General features: G+C 34.4%; 1 protein-coding gene across 1 annotated transcript in view; it reads right to left on the reverse strand.

The window, feature by feature from the left end:
* LOC149782378 (cell adhesion molecule CEACAM5-like) overlaps positions 1-18520 on the reverse strand; it is a 136840-nt gene extending 118320 nt beyond the window's left edge. Inside the window, exons 1-3 of the mRNA XM_089935120.1 lie at positions 18363-18520; positions 6035-6115; positions 5668-5740 (exon numbers count right to left, since the gene is read on the reverse strand). Coding sequence (XP_089791246.1) covers positions 5668-5731 — 64 coding nt within the window. The 5' untranslated portion in view covers positions 5732-5740; positions 6035-6115; positions 18363-18520. The remainder of the gene's footprint in view (positions 1-5667; positions 5741-6034; positions 6116-18362) is intronic.
* Between the last annotated feature and the right edge of the window lie 835 nt (positions 18521-19355).

Genomic DNA, 19355 nt, shown 5'->3' on the forward strand with positions numbered 1-19355 from the left:
TACATGCCAACAGAAACATGTACATGAAATCAATCAACAAAGATGTACATTGTAGCTAAGCAATTTTGTATGATGTAAACTATGGACAGGTGTCTAAAGATATCTAAGAAATCTTTTCAGATATATGTATTTGTCCTTATGTATTGCAAGCAAGCCATTCATAAATACGACGAGAAGTGTTACCGGCATAGTTAAAACAATAAATCCGTGCCATGTGCATGCATCGATTCACCACACACAGCCTATGATATGATAAATTCTCAATGTATATATGAACTTTATCGTCTTTCCATCTGTAGAAGGTCCGTCAGTAGTAGGTGGTGCCCTTTTTATGTTCTGACATATTGGTTATTATAGTGTAAGCCTTAATCGAATTAGCTTTGAAATATCATTTGACTGTTAAAGTAATCAATTATTCCACACTGGACGAGAACTGATACACAGCAACAGCTGGTGTATGTTATACATTGACTAGGGTTTACGTTCCATGGCAAATATACACTCAGTGTAATCTTTACTCCCTTTCTAGCTGTATTGATGTATTGTATTTAATAAATAGTACAGAACGCCTTCTGCAGTTATTCTTCAACAACAAATAACATTAAAGTTGTATTTACGGTATGCAGATTACAGAGTGATATATAATAAGTATATATATATATATATATATATATATATATATATATATATATATATATATATATATATATATATATATATATATATGTCTTTTATATGAATGGCAATATAACTCAAATGCTTTTAAATCTATTAGTTGACAGTGATAAGTATAAAATGTTTAGGCCATAGAAAACTGTTCCGTTTGATCGTATGCAGGACTCAAAGTCCAGCCACCATATCCATTATTTTGCTTTGCAGGAATACGTTTTGTCTTATAAATAATTGAATGATATTACGATATGAACTTCATAACAGGATAAAAAATTAAATTTCCTTGTGTAAAGAACATTTTACTTTCTTTGTCATCAAGTATTTCTTGCTGTACTTCCTTCATATACAAAAAACTGCCACAGCCACATGTACTTGTTTTGTAAGTGAAGGAAAACTATTGACAAAACCAACCCCCATTCTATAAAACTAATTAAAAATGTATGCAAATTGACGAACTCATGCAGTTTGAAATGTGCCTTTTGGCGATTCTGCATTAATTGTGTTTATCCCATCAGCATGTTCAGTCTCTGAATAAATCAGCCAACTTAAACAGGCTTTACAGATTTGCTACCCATGTATGACTAAAGTAGAGATGCTGACATTATTTTATTTAAAGAGAGGAGCTGGATGTCATCAAAATAAGAGTTAAATATAAAAAAGAGGAATTAGGAAACAGTTGTAGTTCAGCATTTACCTAACACTTCAATATCTGTCTCTCAGTCATCGTGATCCACTCTTAAAAATGAATTCCATAAGCCGTTATATGTTTATGAGATTAATCAGATTTTTAGCTGTGTATGACTATTGTTCTGTGCTGAGAGCCCACTTTCAGTCTTCTGTCTAAAGGGGCATATGCACTGTTAGCTTAGTATGCCTGAGTATACTAAGGAACTATTCTTTATAGTTTTTATTTACAATATTCCAGAGCTCAAGTTTATTATCTTTTGGATGCATCTGCTCCAAAATAAGACTTTTCAATAACATAAGCTCTGCCAAAGTTTCACTTTTCCAATCAGTACTTTACTGACTACTATATCAGATTTCGAATCAGCACGTTTCAAAATGCTGTATTTACACATAGGACAGGCCCCAAAAATGAGATAGTTTCTATGCAATGTAATATGACACCCAAGCTGACAGGTGTATGTACATATAGTACTCTTTACGCCCTGTATGTCTTTCACAGTGATTATGTTCGTCGCTATATATCCGGTACTTGTATTAGCTCTACAATGCAGGTGGAACCTAATGTTTATATTTGGTTAAAACATACAATGTACACACCGTAAGCTTCATCCTAAATAATGTTTAGTAGCAAAACGCAGATTTCGGATAATTTGTATACGCCGTAGAATAGTTCTTTTATACAGTTACTGATAAATTGTGGAAACAATCACACATCTGAGCAACACAATCGTCCAAATGGACAAATGTAAATACTTCCAAATGTTTAAAATATCTCGCAAGGTGATTTAAAGATAAATGCTGTATCAACTGAAAGAGTGTGGTTCTGTAGAGACATACAGGCAGGTATACAACAAGTGTCAAAATAGATCATAATATTATAGAGAATATATATTTCTTTAGAAGTGAATTGGTCAAAAGCATGTGTTTTCCGGCAAATGAAAAATGCCTCAAGCTTGATATCTAATGACATGCCTTTTATACATTACGTGAGCATGTTTCTCCTTTGCATTTGTCATCCACTGGTTACTGGAAATATGCGCTCAAGTTTCTTCTTTACAAGATCATCGATTCAGCCTTTGACATATTTTGATCATTTAGAGAGTGTTGATCCCTTAATTTCTCACAACCTTACTGCATTAGAACGATGTAGGCGGAAACCATTTTTGTTTGTAATTAAATTTAATCAAATTATCTGTCAAGCTCTTTCTTTAAACGGTTGAAAATCACTATGAGCTTAGCATGTTGTTTTAAGTAATGGGTCATGATCGACGTATAACTGACTTCTACGTAAAATATTCTGACTGCCCCATTTTGTATTATCCTAAGAAACTTTATGAATATTTATTTATAGGATATCCGATAGCGCGACGATGTTGTATCATTGTATACATAAATATGCTCATCACGTACCTAAAATGCATCAATGAATCGGGAATATTTAAAACATTACTTTTTTAATAATTCCATTAAAATTAACAATGAATTTACAATGTAACATGATCTTGGATGTATTGCAATATTAAGCAGGATTTCGATACATTTTGCTGAGTTACTGCCCTTAAGTTACTTTGCACATTCTGATGATACAAACAGTGAACATATGAACTGAGAGAGCACCATCTAAATACATTGATGAGCTACAGACTGATGACTAAGTTAACTTGCAGATAGATATACAGATCGTTATGGTGCAGACAATTTCATATCAATGATAGTAATGAATGCAAGCAAACACTGGATGAAATGTAAAATATCGATGCATCCTTGTAGTTAGTACTTTGAATGCATGATCTTTTAATGTATGCATTTATTTTGTTTACTTTGTTTGGCTGTATCTTTGTATCATAGTGTAAGTGAACTTTCTTGTACTGTATTATCTCTTAAGTAATAAGAGTTTGCTTCGTCCAAGCACTAGACTATTAGATAGACAAATTGTGATGAGATACTTAATTTATATTTGCACGTGACCTGGACGGATTAGCTGAATATCACATAGAAACAAATTATGAGGGCTTCATTTTTGTTCCTGTTGCAGGCTGTGTCGTGAAACAATGTGTGAATAATATGCAACACGGATGATGACTATTGAGATAACGAAAGAAGATATCGTCTTTCTCCGAATCTCAAGAGCAACACGGACATATCAATGATCATATCAGTAAAATACACTATACCAATATATTATTATTGCACAAATAACATTATATATAGTTGTTTATTTATTGTTTAAACAATAAACAACAAAAACACGTAAAATATATGACCTATTCGCTTTATTGCCTCATTAATTTTGTTGAGATATTTACCTCCTATTTGAACATGACCTGGACAGATTGACACGACCTGGACATATTAGCTGCTTATCACATCGAAAACAATTATGAGTACTTCATTTTTGTTCCCAGTTTGAGGCGGGGCGGTATCCTGAATCAAAGTACGAAACCTCTATTGTAGAATAATATGCAAAACAGATGCTGGTTATTGAGATAATGATTCAGGATGTCGCCATGCATCAACATTCATGAGCAATTCGTACTTGTGAACGAACACATCAGTACATTACACAATAGAAAGATAATTATATATATATATATATATATATATATATATATATATATATATATATATATATATATATATATATATATATATATATATATATATATATATATATATAGATAGATATATATACATATATATATATATATATATATATATATATATATATATATATATATATATATATATATATATATATATATATATATATATATATATATATATATATATATATATATATATATATATATATATAAACACCAACACCCACATTTGTCTTTCTGTATGTCTCGTCCTGCTTGGCAAACAAAGGATCGCGAGTTCTAAACTCGCGGCAAGCCATATCTTTATTGTTATGTTCACTCCATTTATATTGTTTTCTTCTTCAAACTTTCTTTTAAACTCGAGCATTCGATTTATTTTGCTCCTTTGTTTCTATGTTTAAACTGCATTTATGAATCCCGTCCTGGGAATGGTAATTACGCCTTTAAAAATGTATAACGATACGTATCATGAACCATGACCAGCATTTTCTAAAAATGTCCTTGGTACTTTCAGATCATAGATGTATATGGATACGCATTATACTGTAAGAGATAAACGGGCAATTATAGAAGTTAAGAAGCAAATAAAACAAAACACTTCAAACATAAATAAACATACAATATCATGCATCAGGTACTTCTTGATGCAATTAGACAAATGAATGACCAACACGAGAATTAAAGCGACAATAACTCTGGATTTCTTGATTTGTGGATTTTGGAGAGGGCACTGTTATTGAACTTAAGTTATCATTATTGAAATGCTATTGAACTTAAACTGAATTGACAATACAAACAGTTGTTAATTACTGTGTTATAATATTATATTTGTACAATTTCAAATATATAGTATATCAAACAGAAGTTTACAATATGAGGTACATCGATGTGATACACTGAGTAAGTGATATTGCAAAATACTGATAACAAGTAATATATAATTCTTTGCATATCTTCCTCTTGGAATTCTTCATTATATTACATACTCCGTGTCTTCAAGATTAAACCGTAAATATTCTTGTAAAAGTCACAAAACTATTCAAACAATGTATTTGGAGCGCCTGTCAATCAAGCACATAACAAAAACAGTTAGTTATCTTTTATTGGTACAAAATATAGACCTACAATCTATTATGCCCAACACAATATAGACATCCCATATTTAAAGCTAGCTTTCAAACACTGGGATGTGAAATAAGGGCATTTTAACTGGACAGTTAGCTGGGAGTCTAAACTCAATTAAATTTGACACTAGTGAAATTCACGCTTGCTGATAACTAGGTGATAACAGATAAAGCAAACACAAGCAGGCAAGCATCATAATCTAGAGATATTCAGAATTGGGGCCTGTCTTAGGAGTATATTAGGGTTTTTGTATCATCATTCCTGTGCAGCTTGTTACATGTCATAGAAATTAATAAACCATGGAATATGTACATATCACATGAATAGTAATGATAATATATATTTCAACATACACAGAATGGCAGCCACATTCATAGTCCTAGGGACACCAGTTTTACTGACCAAAAACTTGACCTCAGGAAGAAACTTGTGCCAGACATCAATTATTTCTGCTAAGTAGCGTAGGACATGTAACAATGCTAACTAATTGTTAATGAATCATAGACAGTAGATTGACAATAAAATGAGCTATTCTAGTCTTTAAACAGGAAAGGACAACATGAAAAATTATAATTCTTACCACGTAATGAAAATGTCATCATGAAAACCCAACTGGTAAGGAATACAGTGCTTGCTTGCCACATGATTTAAGGCTGCAAAAGAATATATTTCCATTATAAAACATCGACAAATCAAATCTGGATTAAAACAGGAAAGAACAGTTTGAAGTTTATTTGAACAGAACTTGTTCGTTCACAATTAAATGTCACAAAGGAAAAAATATAAAAATATGTATTATTTTATGGATTTCTATTTATGGTACTGCCACAATGACCTTATATGTAAAGCATATTATAGATCAATGTTTACTGCCATAGTGACTGCACTTGTAACACCTCTAAATATGTAGCTTTAAATTTCATGGGTTTAAAATATGCATTACTTACCCACTATTATACAGCTTTATTCTGTTTTGTGTTAAGAAAAAAAAAGGATCCAGTCAATACATCCTTCTTCAGAGTAGAGAACTGTAAATAAAACATGGTCAAATTTTACATACTGCATACACATAGATCTAGTCATCTTTTTTCCTAGACAATGATTAGACCAGGACATTGGAGCAATGTGGGGGAGTACATTCAGCAATGGCAATGGGTAAGTACTGCATGATTTAAATGAGTTTTACCCACAACGAAACTATGTTTTAATAGCAGCAATAGCATATCCATCACAACTACAAAAAACTGAATTTATCAGGTGGGCAGGTTGATTCATTAAACTGATAAAAATATAGAAAAATATAAACTACGTAACCAATGAGGGACATATTCAATTTAAAGAATACTATGTGTCCCTAGGAGAAAATGAATGTTGTGCTAGAAGAGAAGTTAGTATCGGATCGCCATAATGCTGCTTCATGACATCCTCCAAAGGCAGAATTATTTAGACAAGTCCATGATACTCGTGGACATTAAGTTCCATAAAGAAAGGTCACTATCGGTAAGGGATTCTTTTGGTTGGAGTGTGGTGACAATTCACCTTGAGAAATTGTATCCCCAAACAAAAATGGAGCCCTTAAGTGGAGGAAAAGGGTGTTTACACTGCTTAGTTTCATTTCATGCAATTTAGATTAAAAAATACAGTACCTTACAAGACGTCCTTGGTCATCTCTAGCACATATCTGACCTCAGTTGGTAACCTTTATAGCTGATACAGCTACTGAAGGTAACTGAGTCTTGGCAAAGCTTCCTGAATGACCAAGGAGGTAGCAGAATCAAAACAGCCATTGAACTGGAAACAGTGTCAACAGACAAGACGGTATAGAGTGATCACGGTGCCCAATGCCAATACATACCCGGACGTCTCATAGTTCTTGTTTTTTTTTTTATAAAATTGAAAAGTGTTGTTCTGGCTAGGCCCCCTTACAGGCCCAGGCCCAGGGGATATATTCGTGGTTGACCCAACCCTTTATCACCCCTGTCAACAGACGATGCAAGAATCTCACTGCATCTTCTCACAAAGAAAGCATAAAGTATTAAGCAAGCTTCACTCAGAGGTTCATAACATGGTGTTAGTGAAGGATCATGTAATATATAATAGATTTTATGTGATTGTAAGAGAGCCGGAGACATGTCACTGGAGTATAATGATGAACAAATGGCGACCACAGATCTGTAAGCAGGTCTCGGATGGATGACACTATAGACTATCACAGTCTATCTTCTAAGTACTGGAATTGTGATCATTTTTAATAGTAATACAAAATAAGTTAGACAAATGATATATACTATACAAATGAAGCAAGGAAACAATGTCAATGAATTTAGATCACATTCCATTTTTAAAAATTATGAGGCACTGCATCCTGCTGCGATTAGGAAGTGTTGACAAAGAACCCCAGTCGGTTCTTTTAATAATGTCTGTTATCGCAGGTTTTGTGCAGGAAAGACAGGATAGCACTCTCACAGAATTATTTAGATCGCCCTCTGAACGGGCTAGAAAGTCATTTGAGAATCTAAGGGTTCACAAGCTAGTAGTGTCTAAGCATACATTAATGTTGATCAGTATTGAAGCCTGTTAGACGTAAATAATATTCTAGCAGCTTATGGCAAGCAGTATGCCCACTTCCCAGGAAATACTTGCAAAAATGAACCACCCGAGCCTGGTCATCTCCTTTCGTGCCAGCACATTACATCATTTATATTAAAGAAATAATTTTTGTATAATGAATTAGGAAAATATTAATGCGATTATGTATGCAATTGAGCAATTACAACTAGCAGGTATACAACTTAATGATCAACATAATCCTGAAAAAATCACATATGATTTGGAAACATTACATGAAAGAAATTCCGAAGGATAATACACAATTCAATTTGGTACAGGTTCATCAAATTACGCCATGGGGCAATGATACAATTCCCAGCGATTGTCAATAATATACAAATTCAGCAATTCGTTCCATTCGCAATGAAGATGGAATTTGTTGTTTTTTTGGGATTTGTCGGGTTAATACAAAATAAAAATGATTGTGGGAATGTATGTAAGATAGTTAAAAAAATTTAAAATTTATCATACTAGTGAATATGAGTCTGCCTTAGAGAGCTAGCAATAGACCGTTTATGATGTACGGTCTACATGAAACGTTCTGTTGTGACATGGAAAGCTCTGACTTTTGAGAGTAAAATAAAATAAAATTGCGAACAGTAGAATAAAAGCATTTTTTTAACTGGTGGATGCGGGCAGCAAGGCACGGTCTTAACACTAATAATGTATTAATTTTACGAATGGGTTGCTAGTGATGGACCGTTTACGGTCTACTGTATGTCTAGTACATACAAACGTATTACTAGTTGTACATTGTGTGTCAAGTAAATGCTTGCTCTGATTTATTGGTCCGAAATGTATCCATGAAAATAGCGGACTATGACATTGTAAATAAACAAGATTAACAGGCACTGATGCAATCAAATGACCTGGGGGAACCTCGGGAGTAAACGAGTAGAGAATGTATCCGGGTTGCACCTGCTTAGATTTCCCAAGATCTGCAAAATAACTGACATCAATGACATCACAAACGAGGTTCATGGATACTGTCAATGTGATAATGATGATATCTGGAGATATATGCCATCCTGAATGAGCAATGCCATTGTTGTGTCGAAGAACAGTTGATGTTGATCTATCTCAGATTTTCTCCCATATGCTAATGAGCTTTGGAAAATATTCATCGATTATATCATTGACGCGCTGTTCTTAGTCCACAACCGTACCATGAGGCTGGAGTCCTTGGTAATCGTAGAACTGAGCTCCAAGCAGCTCGTTCCCACTTATGTTTTTTCATTTGTTGTGGTCAGATCATTTCCTGTCCCTTTCTTCAATGCTATCGTGGTAGCATTTACATCAGCAAGTGCAGCTGCTTTTGCAACAGCTGTGCCTGCAGTGGCTATCAGCGCTGTTTAGCTGCCAGAAGTGAAAATATAACTGTCTTTAATGGCACCCGCAGTAAGATCAAGTCGCATGCCAGTCTGTGATCGTTTGTCATCACTGTAGTGCTTGAGCTGAGGCTTAGTCGTTGTTAATCTGTTAGAGCCTTACAATGCCACCATTTTAGCGATATTGTTGTTCAACAAAATAATTCAGATGCTAATTTAGCTTTTTAATCTGACATGGTGTCAGTGTAACATTCACGTGATGATATGACATTATAATATCATGGACAATTTAAATACTCATTACATTATATTATAGAGCAAAATATCATTAGTGATCCGGTTACATGTTTTCCACCAGTGCATCAAAGACTCATTCGGCAACCAAAGCCTTCGAGTAACATTGTTCTGCCTGATAATATAACAGCGATTGTCTAACCTCAGCAATTAGAGTTGGTCATGTCACACAAGCTCGGAAGTGGAGATCGACGACAGACTGTCTGAGCAAATCCCAGTGTTCCAGTGAGAAAAACTAGATCAGATATAGCGTGTAGTCCCAGTGAGAACTCTGCAAATCAGAATTAACGTTTTGATCATGACCCATAAATTTCATCAATTTTAAAATACAGTAATATTTCTTCGAATGGTTTTCGATGTCCATTTTATCCTCAACGAAACCTCACTAAACCCGAACATGTCAAACACCATTGGGATTTGTGTCTGTGAATCTACTTTCGCGATATCCTTAAACACAATGAATATATGTTGTTGCGCAAAGACGGCTTGCTGTGATGATATTTGCCATGTGAATATTCTAGTTACAGTACTCTAGACACTATCTGTGGTCATTGTCAGCCATGACAGCGTTGACTATCCATGAGAGCAGCTATTGCACTTCAGTCATTGATGGCGTCATTGCTGTCATCCATAATGAAAGCTGTGTTAGCCTTACTTTGCCAGCATTATTGGTATCGGGGTGCTGGAATGCATCATTGTCGGTGGATTTTCTCACAAACACTGCACTGTGTTTATCTCCAAATATAACATTTCTTGCGTTACTGAAAAATCCAAATATATGTGATAGTGGAATCAAACATGAAAATTAATCATCATCATTTAACATTAATTGACGTGCTGTAATTTGAAATCTTCATTCATCGATGCTACCTCAGTTATAGTGGTGTTCATTCTCAAGTTACAATTCTCGGGGTGATCAATGGTATCCTTCGCGATAATTAATGGACCAGCGAACCATGAATAATCATCGCTGTATCGCCCTAACCCGATAATCGTCGTAGTTGTATGTAGCACTTTCGAACAACGCCATGATGCCATTGTTTACAAAGCCGACTAGATCTAAAAATCTTTATGGAGTATCATCTGCTTTCATACGTTTTCCTTCGATCTCATTGAAAGCCTCAGCGGGCAAGAAATATATGCTTGTATCTTGTACTTGTTTCTCAATTCGTCCAGGCACGTTAGGTACGCGTGCATCATAAGAACAGTATAGATAATCATGCGCCTATTCATCCATGAGTACTGGTGTGTCCATGTCAAATGCTGTTATCAGATATGCTCTTGCACATCTGATTTATAGTAGCTGTTATTTCAAATGATGTTGATCATTCACTACTGAATTAAGACCACTTCCTGCTATCTGACTTGCTGTTATATATTTTCTCTCTCAGAGGCAGCTTGTTTTATCAGTGATAACACACCAGATAATTATTTCGACCGCTCATTGCCAGCTTGATTTATTATTTTACTGACACTTGATGGCATTGCTTCGATGCTTGTTAGTGTAACATTCTGGGGTCGGACTGGTCCCCGTAATAATTATGCAAGTAGTCAGATTGCTGAGAATGCTTTGCCAGCAATATCACCAATGGTGCCAAGCGCCTTGTCAAAATGTCAATGGCTTTTATTACTAGTTGATTTTGAGGCCACAGTTCTGAATATAACTGGAATAACATCCAAAGTGTCCATCTCGGTAGGTAACTTTATATACTGGTACTCGTGAATTTATCACCCAGATGTGTTAAGGTCCACATTAAGCGCTGTGTGCAATCATTATTATTGGGTTGTCGCTAATCTTATTAATCAGTCACTGAAGTAGTAGTCAACAAATTCGTTGATGAATAACAGTATCCATGACAACACCTGTGAACAGTCGCAGACAAATCTCAGCTGCTACATTGATGATTCCTGTAGAATTTTAGCCAGTCTGTCGCCCGCCAATCAGCAACTCAAGTTGATCAACGTCAGCAAGTGACATTACTCGGGTCGAGTCTAGTAAGACCGCCTCTTCGGGTAGTAAGGTCTGTGCGGGAGCGTCAGAGCCTTCATCGCACATGGACCCTGTCCTCCAGAGCAGTTGCCGCCGTGGCTGGCTTTTGGGGGTTGGGGCCAGGGACCTTTCTTCGCTGCCCACTGCGATCTATCTTTCTCTCATACATTGAAGCTTTGTTTCTTCACGCTGTCGTTTTCCAGGTTCGCTTAATGCAGTAATATACTCGTAATACAGTAATTTACTCGTAATGCAGTAATATACTCATTGAACCCCTTGCTAAATGTATCAAATCTACTGGAGTCTTCAGGCCTGCCCATCCTTTGAAGATTATTGGCGACTCCAAATACAACATTTCTCCAATCTTTGTGTCTCATAGTGCCAACATACATGGGGTTTTACAAAATGAGACCATGGCACTAAACCGCAGAAATATGCCTGTTATAAGAGCAGCAATACATTCCTGGGTAAATTAATATAGTATCAACTCTAACCGGTTTGGACCATGATGGCTGATATAATGGTAGTAGTTCAAGTGTGGGGTGGGGTCTGGAGACTTTCTGCAGTAACATGACCAGGATCCACATCAGAATCACTCTTAGTCACATCGTCGATATGGGGCAGTCCAAATTGTAGTCGCTCGGGTGGAATTATATCCCCTCATAATGGATTTATAACAACTTCCTTGACTTGTTTAGTTAATCTGTACATTTAAGATCACCATATTTTCTCCTGATTTGTGATATACCATGGAGCATTCAAAACACAAAGGAGTCCATATTGATCCTGGAATATATGCAGAGCTTGGATCCAGCAGGTTTTTGAGAGCTTGATATCCTACGGCAGAAGCAACTATATTATTGTTAAACATTCATCGGCAAATCAAGTAGGTCTTTTTTAGGTTGCTCAGATGGTTTAGTTGGCTGAAAAAGACCAGCAACACTAGCACAAATGCCTTATGAGTTTTCTGTTTCACCCAAATTGCTGTCACAACCTTCTTAGTTGGCTTCTTGACACACGTGTAATTTCTGCTTAACAGAATCACGGGCAGGGAAATATTTCTCAATCGCCTCCAGTTGTTGCCGTGCTAATTTAGATGTACGAGATTCCATGGTTAACACAGAATCGCTCATTGTTATTATTGCAAAGACGATTTAATTACAAATCTATCACAGCCGGCAGCTACTGATCGTAGCCCAACACCCAGCTGTAAACATCCGGCTGTAAATAGCGCCTCCGACAATCAACGATGATGTACCACCGGCTGTTCCGCCATCATCTAGAGTAGCAGGTATGGAAAGCGCGCAGGTCTAAAAACCTCTGGCCATGTTAGAAGCCTAGAGTTAACATTCTAGACCATTTATGTTCATTTTTACTTTGTTCTCTAATTGGGTTTTCTAATTCATAGACCTAATAGTTTGTCCAGTCTCCATGCTTTTTTTCTGACATTATTGGTACTGTCAGGAAAAAAGCAGAGATCTATTTCTTGATGAAAATGTACCTGAGGCTGGAAAATAAAATTTCAAAAAGATGTAATTGTCACATATAAATCCAAGACAAAATTTTATATTTCAAAGGCTGGGAATCAGCTAGGCATTCGGTTCGATTCAACCGGTATTGCGGGGCTAACGAGACCGTAATTAATAGCAAACCTACCGGAAACCACCTTTATAAATATATTTTTATGTATATCTATATTTTTGTAACTCCTGGTACACGATATGTTAATTTGTATTCATGTCTGTAAATAATACAGAATATATGTAGTTAAATTTTACTTACGTGTCCTGAGTATTGTAAGAGTTTAGTATTATACAGGATCTAGATGTTTTTGTATGTGCTGACATTTCTTAATAATAATCTTAATAACACTGAAATGATGCTAATGGCTTAATGTCTCAGTGGCTGATGGGGTTTTGACATTTCCATTATAGTTATATAACTTCCCATTGGTTGGTGTACTGTAGGTTACATGAATAGGCCAATTTGAAGCAAAATGAGTACACTATTCCGACAGGTAGGATCTATTGCAAAATACAGTCACAATTAAAACACAGTGTATATACAAAGATAGAATTAAGCAATAAGTTTCTTTACTATTTGCAATCATTAATACTTCTTGTGTTCCTGTTGTAAATATGCAGACGTGTTTTATGGTTGCATTTAGATATTATTCGAGAAGAAAAAACAATTGTTTTGACTGTTCAGTGGAAATACAAATTGTTAATTATTGGGACTATAATATTATTTGGAACTGTTATAGCTTGATTGAAGGAATTCTCGACAAATCCATCTTGACAATGTCATAGTTCTCGGATGACCAGTATGTTTCCCGTTTTAGATGGAACTTTTCATTCATGTAGGACGTTCACAGACCTTTATAAGGAGTATTCAGTTTGGATTCACTTCATAATAATGTAAGTTCCTCTCACATTTTCGTTTGTAACTTATTAAAGTTTGCAAAACATGTTGAGCTTGCTTTTTAAATTATTTGTTTGTGACTATATAGTCCTAACAATATTAACTCAATTTTATCTCATAAAATGTCTTTGGAGGGGTTAAAATATATATATATATATATATATATATATATATATATATATATATATATATATATATATATATATACAATAAAGTATTAAATGTTACTCAAAAGCACTCAAATAAATTTGAAAATGTCAATTGAAACTACATATGTGCATATTTTTTGCACCAGTTTCCATTGTCTGTATAAAACATGTATCATCAGGTAGTAGTTTATTCACAACAGTTAGATGGTGGTTTATTTCAACCATATGTCAATCGGTCCATACATGGGATCAAATCCTACAACCATGGACAAAATATCAGATAGACTCCCCCACTCAACACCTAGGAAAGTTTATAACGAATGAAAACAAGAGTACTCTTTAAATGGACCGTAGAACGTCCAACAAGAAACAATAACGTGTAAAGAAGAATGTAAACGAAAATAACAAAACCAAAATACTTATTCAGAAAATGTTTCTAATAAGCTGGTAGGAATAATTGGTATGTGTGGGAAACATCCGTTTGTAAACTGAATAATACGAGGGAGAAACGTGCCATCCATCATATTATATTTTGACAACCATATAAAAAAGTGGGCAAACAATAACAGTTGGACAGACTTTTGATTTAGGAAGACTTTATATCACACGAATAATATACACAAACCAAAGTATCATAAGCAAAGATACCAGTGAACATGCCATTTTATTTTGGCCGCAAACTTTTGCAAAAAAAAAAACCACAAGTTATGAGACATACAGAACATTAATATCCCACATTGAAGACAAACTTGAGAACATCAGAAGTGTCGAAACAACACAGCACAAGCACTTGTCATATGGTGCAGATGAAATAAATCGCCCTGTGGAGATCTCCTTCCCGATTGTGTCTCAGGTGCAATGTACAAAGCACATGAAAAAAAAACATTAAATCGCAACTGCAAAAGAAAATCTGGTGTGACTGGGAATCTGACGAGAACAGTCATGGATACAATATTTGGTAACAATAGGCTGGTTAATGCGTACAGCTCCGTCGTCTTGAGTGGAGATCATCATAGTTGAAGCAACCTTTCGTGACCACCCTCTCTTCATTAAATATTATGATGGTATGTAAAAGCAAAAATGCGTTGCCATGTAACTGAACCAAGCAGAAAAAATCTCCAGTTCGTTGATTTTAGATATGCACTGCACGATGAAAGCAATTACCGTGTTCACAGAGATTATGCTGCATACTGTGTCAACAACGTAATATGGCGTTTCAAAACCGAGAAGTAGTGTAATAACAAATTATAGATAGCCCTTAAGAATTTGATAAACAAAAAGCAAATCATAGCAGAAACAGTTACAACCAATGTAAGATTCTCTGTTTCAAATAGTGCTAAGAATATTACTCGAAAGCCAAACCAACAGAAAGATCTAGAAAAGAAAAAGCAAGAGCAATTTAAACGAATTGACAGGAGATTGGCTTTGACTACTAAATTTAATATATATCTCTTCTGTTATCTGTGCCACAATTTGATTTTCTTGCTTATTGCAATGCTGAACATTAATTTTCTAAAGGGAAGTGCTACTGCTATATGTACTTAACAGATGTTTTTTTCCTCCTCAACATAGGGTCAGTCACTATAGTTTTAAATCCTCCTTAAGTCATTCATAATTCATTTATTAGAATTGACCATTTATTTAGTTTATAAATTTATAAGAAAGGTAGCATATTTGTTTGTGTTTTGTGTGAGGCTCCTCCTTGCCAGTAAACAGTGAGTTAACTATGTGTGTATGTGTGTGTGTGTGTTATTGTAAAGTGATTTTTAATCTTATTTAAAGAATATTTGTGAAAAATATGTATTGGTAAAAATAATGTTTTCTCTGGTTCTTACATCAAATAAAAATAATATACAACTTCCGGGCAGATGATCTGAAATGGTTGAATGATATGGTAGATACAGGTATTTAGTTCCCTTTAAACATTTTTGCAGTGCTATACAACTAAACAAGAAGGCAAAACTGGAAATATGTTAATTAAACAGATTTCAAAATCAAAATTGCTTCTAACTGGTGTTTTGATACGGTGTAATTTGTAGAAGTCTGCAAAATGACGAATTGTAATCAATATCACGGTGCAAAACGCATTATATAGAATTATTTCGTCCGCATGATTTAAATTTCATTACTAAATATCAAGGGGAGGGGCAACGCTTTTACATCTGTTAAAGAGCAGAAAATAATATATCTTGTGAAATGCTGTTTAAATAACCTCTCCTTTCTTTACATGCCACCAATATATGTGATTTCAAGGGAAAATTGTAGAAAATAATAATAAAAACAATTATGCAAGAAGAAATGCACATCAAGTTACTAAATATTACTAATATGTGTACCCCTACTTCATGGACATTCCTGCTACCACATCGTAGCCACTAAAATGCATTGAAACATACTAAAACACACTCAAATATACCCAAATATATTAGTCAAATAAAGTTACTTATTCCAATTATCTAATGAATGTCATCGATATGTTAGCGATTATGAAAACAAACAATGCACATACTGTAACAATACCTTCCAGCTGCAAATCGGACTCGATGTAAAATGAAGTCTCATTTCAAAATTTGTTCACATATTGTATGATAAATTTCACATTTTTTTCACTTATACATAAGCATTATATGGTATTTTAAAGGTAGTTTGCAGTTGGCATGCGGTGATTTGCGGTAAATACATGGACCCCTGTAATTAGGGCAAAATCGATCTGACAATATACAAGAATAACCCAGAACAAACTAAAAATTCCTAAACCAAATGAAAATACCGGAACGAAAATAGATAAATAGTCGAAAACCTAAAATTAGTTTGGCGAGGTGTTTTATGATTTATTTGAAACATGTATAATTATAAAATAAAACTGACCACAGGGCCATACAATAAAACAAAAATCAGGGACAATATAACTGTATAAACTGATGTCTTCATTGAGCAACTGGATGTATTATCCCTATAACAATTCCAAGCAAGCAGCCCATTTTAGACACACCAATCCCTCGACACGTTGCGCCCTGATAACTCACGAACCCGCTTATAACTCGGGGTCAGGCGTGGATCCAATTTTTTTAATACCAGAAAATACCAAAAATATTGTTCCCTATTTCTTGTACTTGAAGACAATCGAGATCAATATTGGTAGCTGGAATGTTAATATATCGCTTGTTTTATGATCGAAAACGGTATATAGGACATGAAAAGTTTAATCAACATTTTTAAACTATCAACTTTTAATAAGAAGTCACATAATTGGTTATATTTTCTTTCCAAAAGACGTTCGTAGTACACCGTAATTAAAGATATTCAAGGACATTTCTATTAATGAAAATTTTACTTACGCCAAGTGTAGGCAGTACATTAATATTTAAATACCAATTAAGCAATTTTTCTTAAGTACAATTTGTGTTTCTCTTCATCTGTTAGTTCCTCTTAAGCGTAATCATTATAAATACAATGTATATTTAAACATTAAATGCGTCAGTCTACCATGACAACTATGTCAGCAAGCTTTTCGCTGATAACCTAATTAAGTGCAGAACGTGCTTTGATAACTGACTTGCGGAAGTATTGTATTGTCGTTGCACTGAATTTAAAGCCAACCTACTTTGTATTATCAAATTAATTATATCTTATGACTCAAATAAAGGAGGTGGAATAAAGAGGACTTTTTCAATGTTTAGAGGTCCCTCGGTAACACGTGCCCTCGTTTATATTGATGTCTATGTTTGTGGACCCCTTTCTGCATGAGTTATATTTTTTAAATCTAAAGGGGTGTGTCCGTGAGTCCGAGTCTCTCTCTCTGTCTGTCTGTCTGTCTCTCTCTCGCTCTCTCGTATGAAGAACAAACTAAATGCCAGAAAGGGAGAAAGTGAAACAGATCAAATTACAATTCAGTCCATATTCACAAAACTCCACAGCTAGATTGCACACACATACATACATACACACACACACACATACATACATACATACATGCACACACACACATATATACATACATACATACATACATACATACATACATACATACATACATACATACATACATACATACATACATACATACATAATTACATACATACATACATACATACATACATTCATCCATAAATGCATCGAAACATGCACGCACACACGCACGCACACACACACACACACACACACACGCATACATACAAACATACATACATACATACATACAGGTATATCTTGGAGCTCTAAATAGTGTGTTTCTTTGTTTATTTTATTTTTTTATCTCTGAGGTTGAATAATTGTTTCAGTAATTTGTGCATAAAACGATAATACAAATGTAGGAAAATTGTATAGGGACGATTATTTTATACACCTGGAACCTGATGTCCAGCCAGTACGTCATAATTTCAGTCAAATCTAGGTGTCAGATCGAGTAGCAAAAACAAACATTGGGTTTTTAAAAAAAAATGCTGGATAAATGATAGTAAAGGGAAACATTTCTTATACTTACCTTAATACGTTTTCCCCGATATCAGTTATTCAGTACTGATCGTGCCGACGTGTACTGGTGACTGTCGAAGCCTAAAAACATAGCTAAAGTTGTATACTTTCGGAATTCTCTCCGGTATTTCTTCGAGAGAAAAAAAAGCGTCGAATGTATGCAGTAGTTTAAAGTAGATTATATAGTTAACTCAGCGCGTCGTTTTACTCAGTTACAGTAAAATATGCATATTAAATGTATCTTTTATTGTATATTTATATATGTAGACCAGATTAGTCGTTAACTGATGAATTCAACCAATGCAAGCCTCCACTATCTCTATTATTAGACATAACTGTTCACGTGATTTGCATCCACTCTATTAATAACTACGAGGACTGGTAACGCTTGATACTCGTAGATGGTATAAGCAACACTAAATTGGAAGGATACGATTTTATTCGTTAACCTTTGGTTCTATTTCATTTCCATTGTTTTGGAATTGTGTTCTTGAAAACATAAAACGCATTAGTTTATAATACTTATAATTCAATTTCATCTATATCTTTAATTTGTTTGATAACTATTTACATTTTACACGTGTTGTATTGAGTATTGTTCTTTATTTTGATCAAATGATGTTCTAACATCATTAAGTTAATATAAATAAAAAGACAAACAACAATACAAATTGGAATGAAGCCTATGGTCTTAGTCCCGTGTTCAGATCTAAGAAAATAAATTGACTTCACTATGTTTTGGACATTTGCACTTAATAACATATTTATATTAATAATTTGAATAATATGTATTTGGCTGGATGAATACCTGAACTTTCATATATTGTTTCTGTAATAATTACTAAAGTAATATCAGTGTAACCTTAATTTATACTTGTGAGTATGTGCAGTGAATGGTGAAAGGTATGATTTTGATTAATAATCACATATAAGTATTTTTAATGAGAGCCTAATTTCTAATTTGTTACTTGTTACACTGAATGCCGGAAGTTTTGCATTACTC

Source organism: Sinohyriopsis cumingii, chromosome 15 (genome assembly GCF_028554795.1).
Source record: "Sinohyriopsis cumingii isolate HCF-2022 chromosome 15, ASM2855479v2, whole genome shotgun sequence".
NCBI classification, from domain to species: domain Eukaryota; kingdom Metazoa; phylum Mollusca; class Bivalvia; order Unionida; family Unionidae; genus Sinohyriopsis; species Sinohyriopsis cumingii.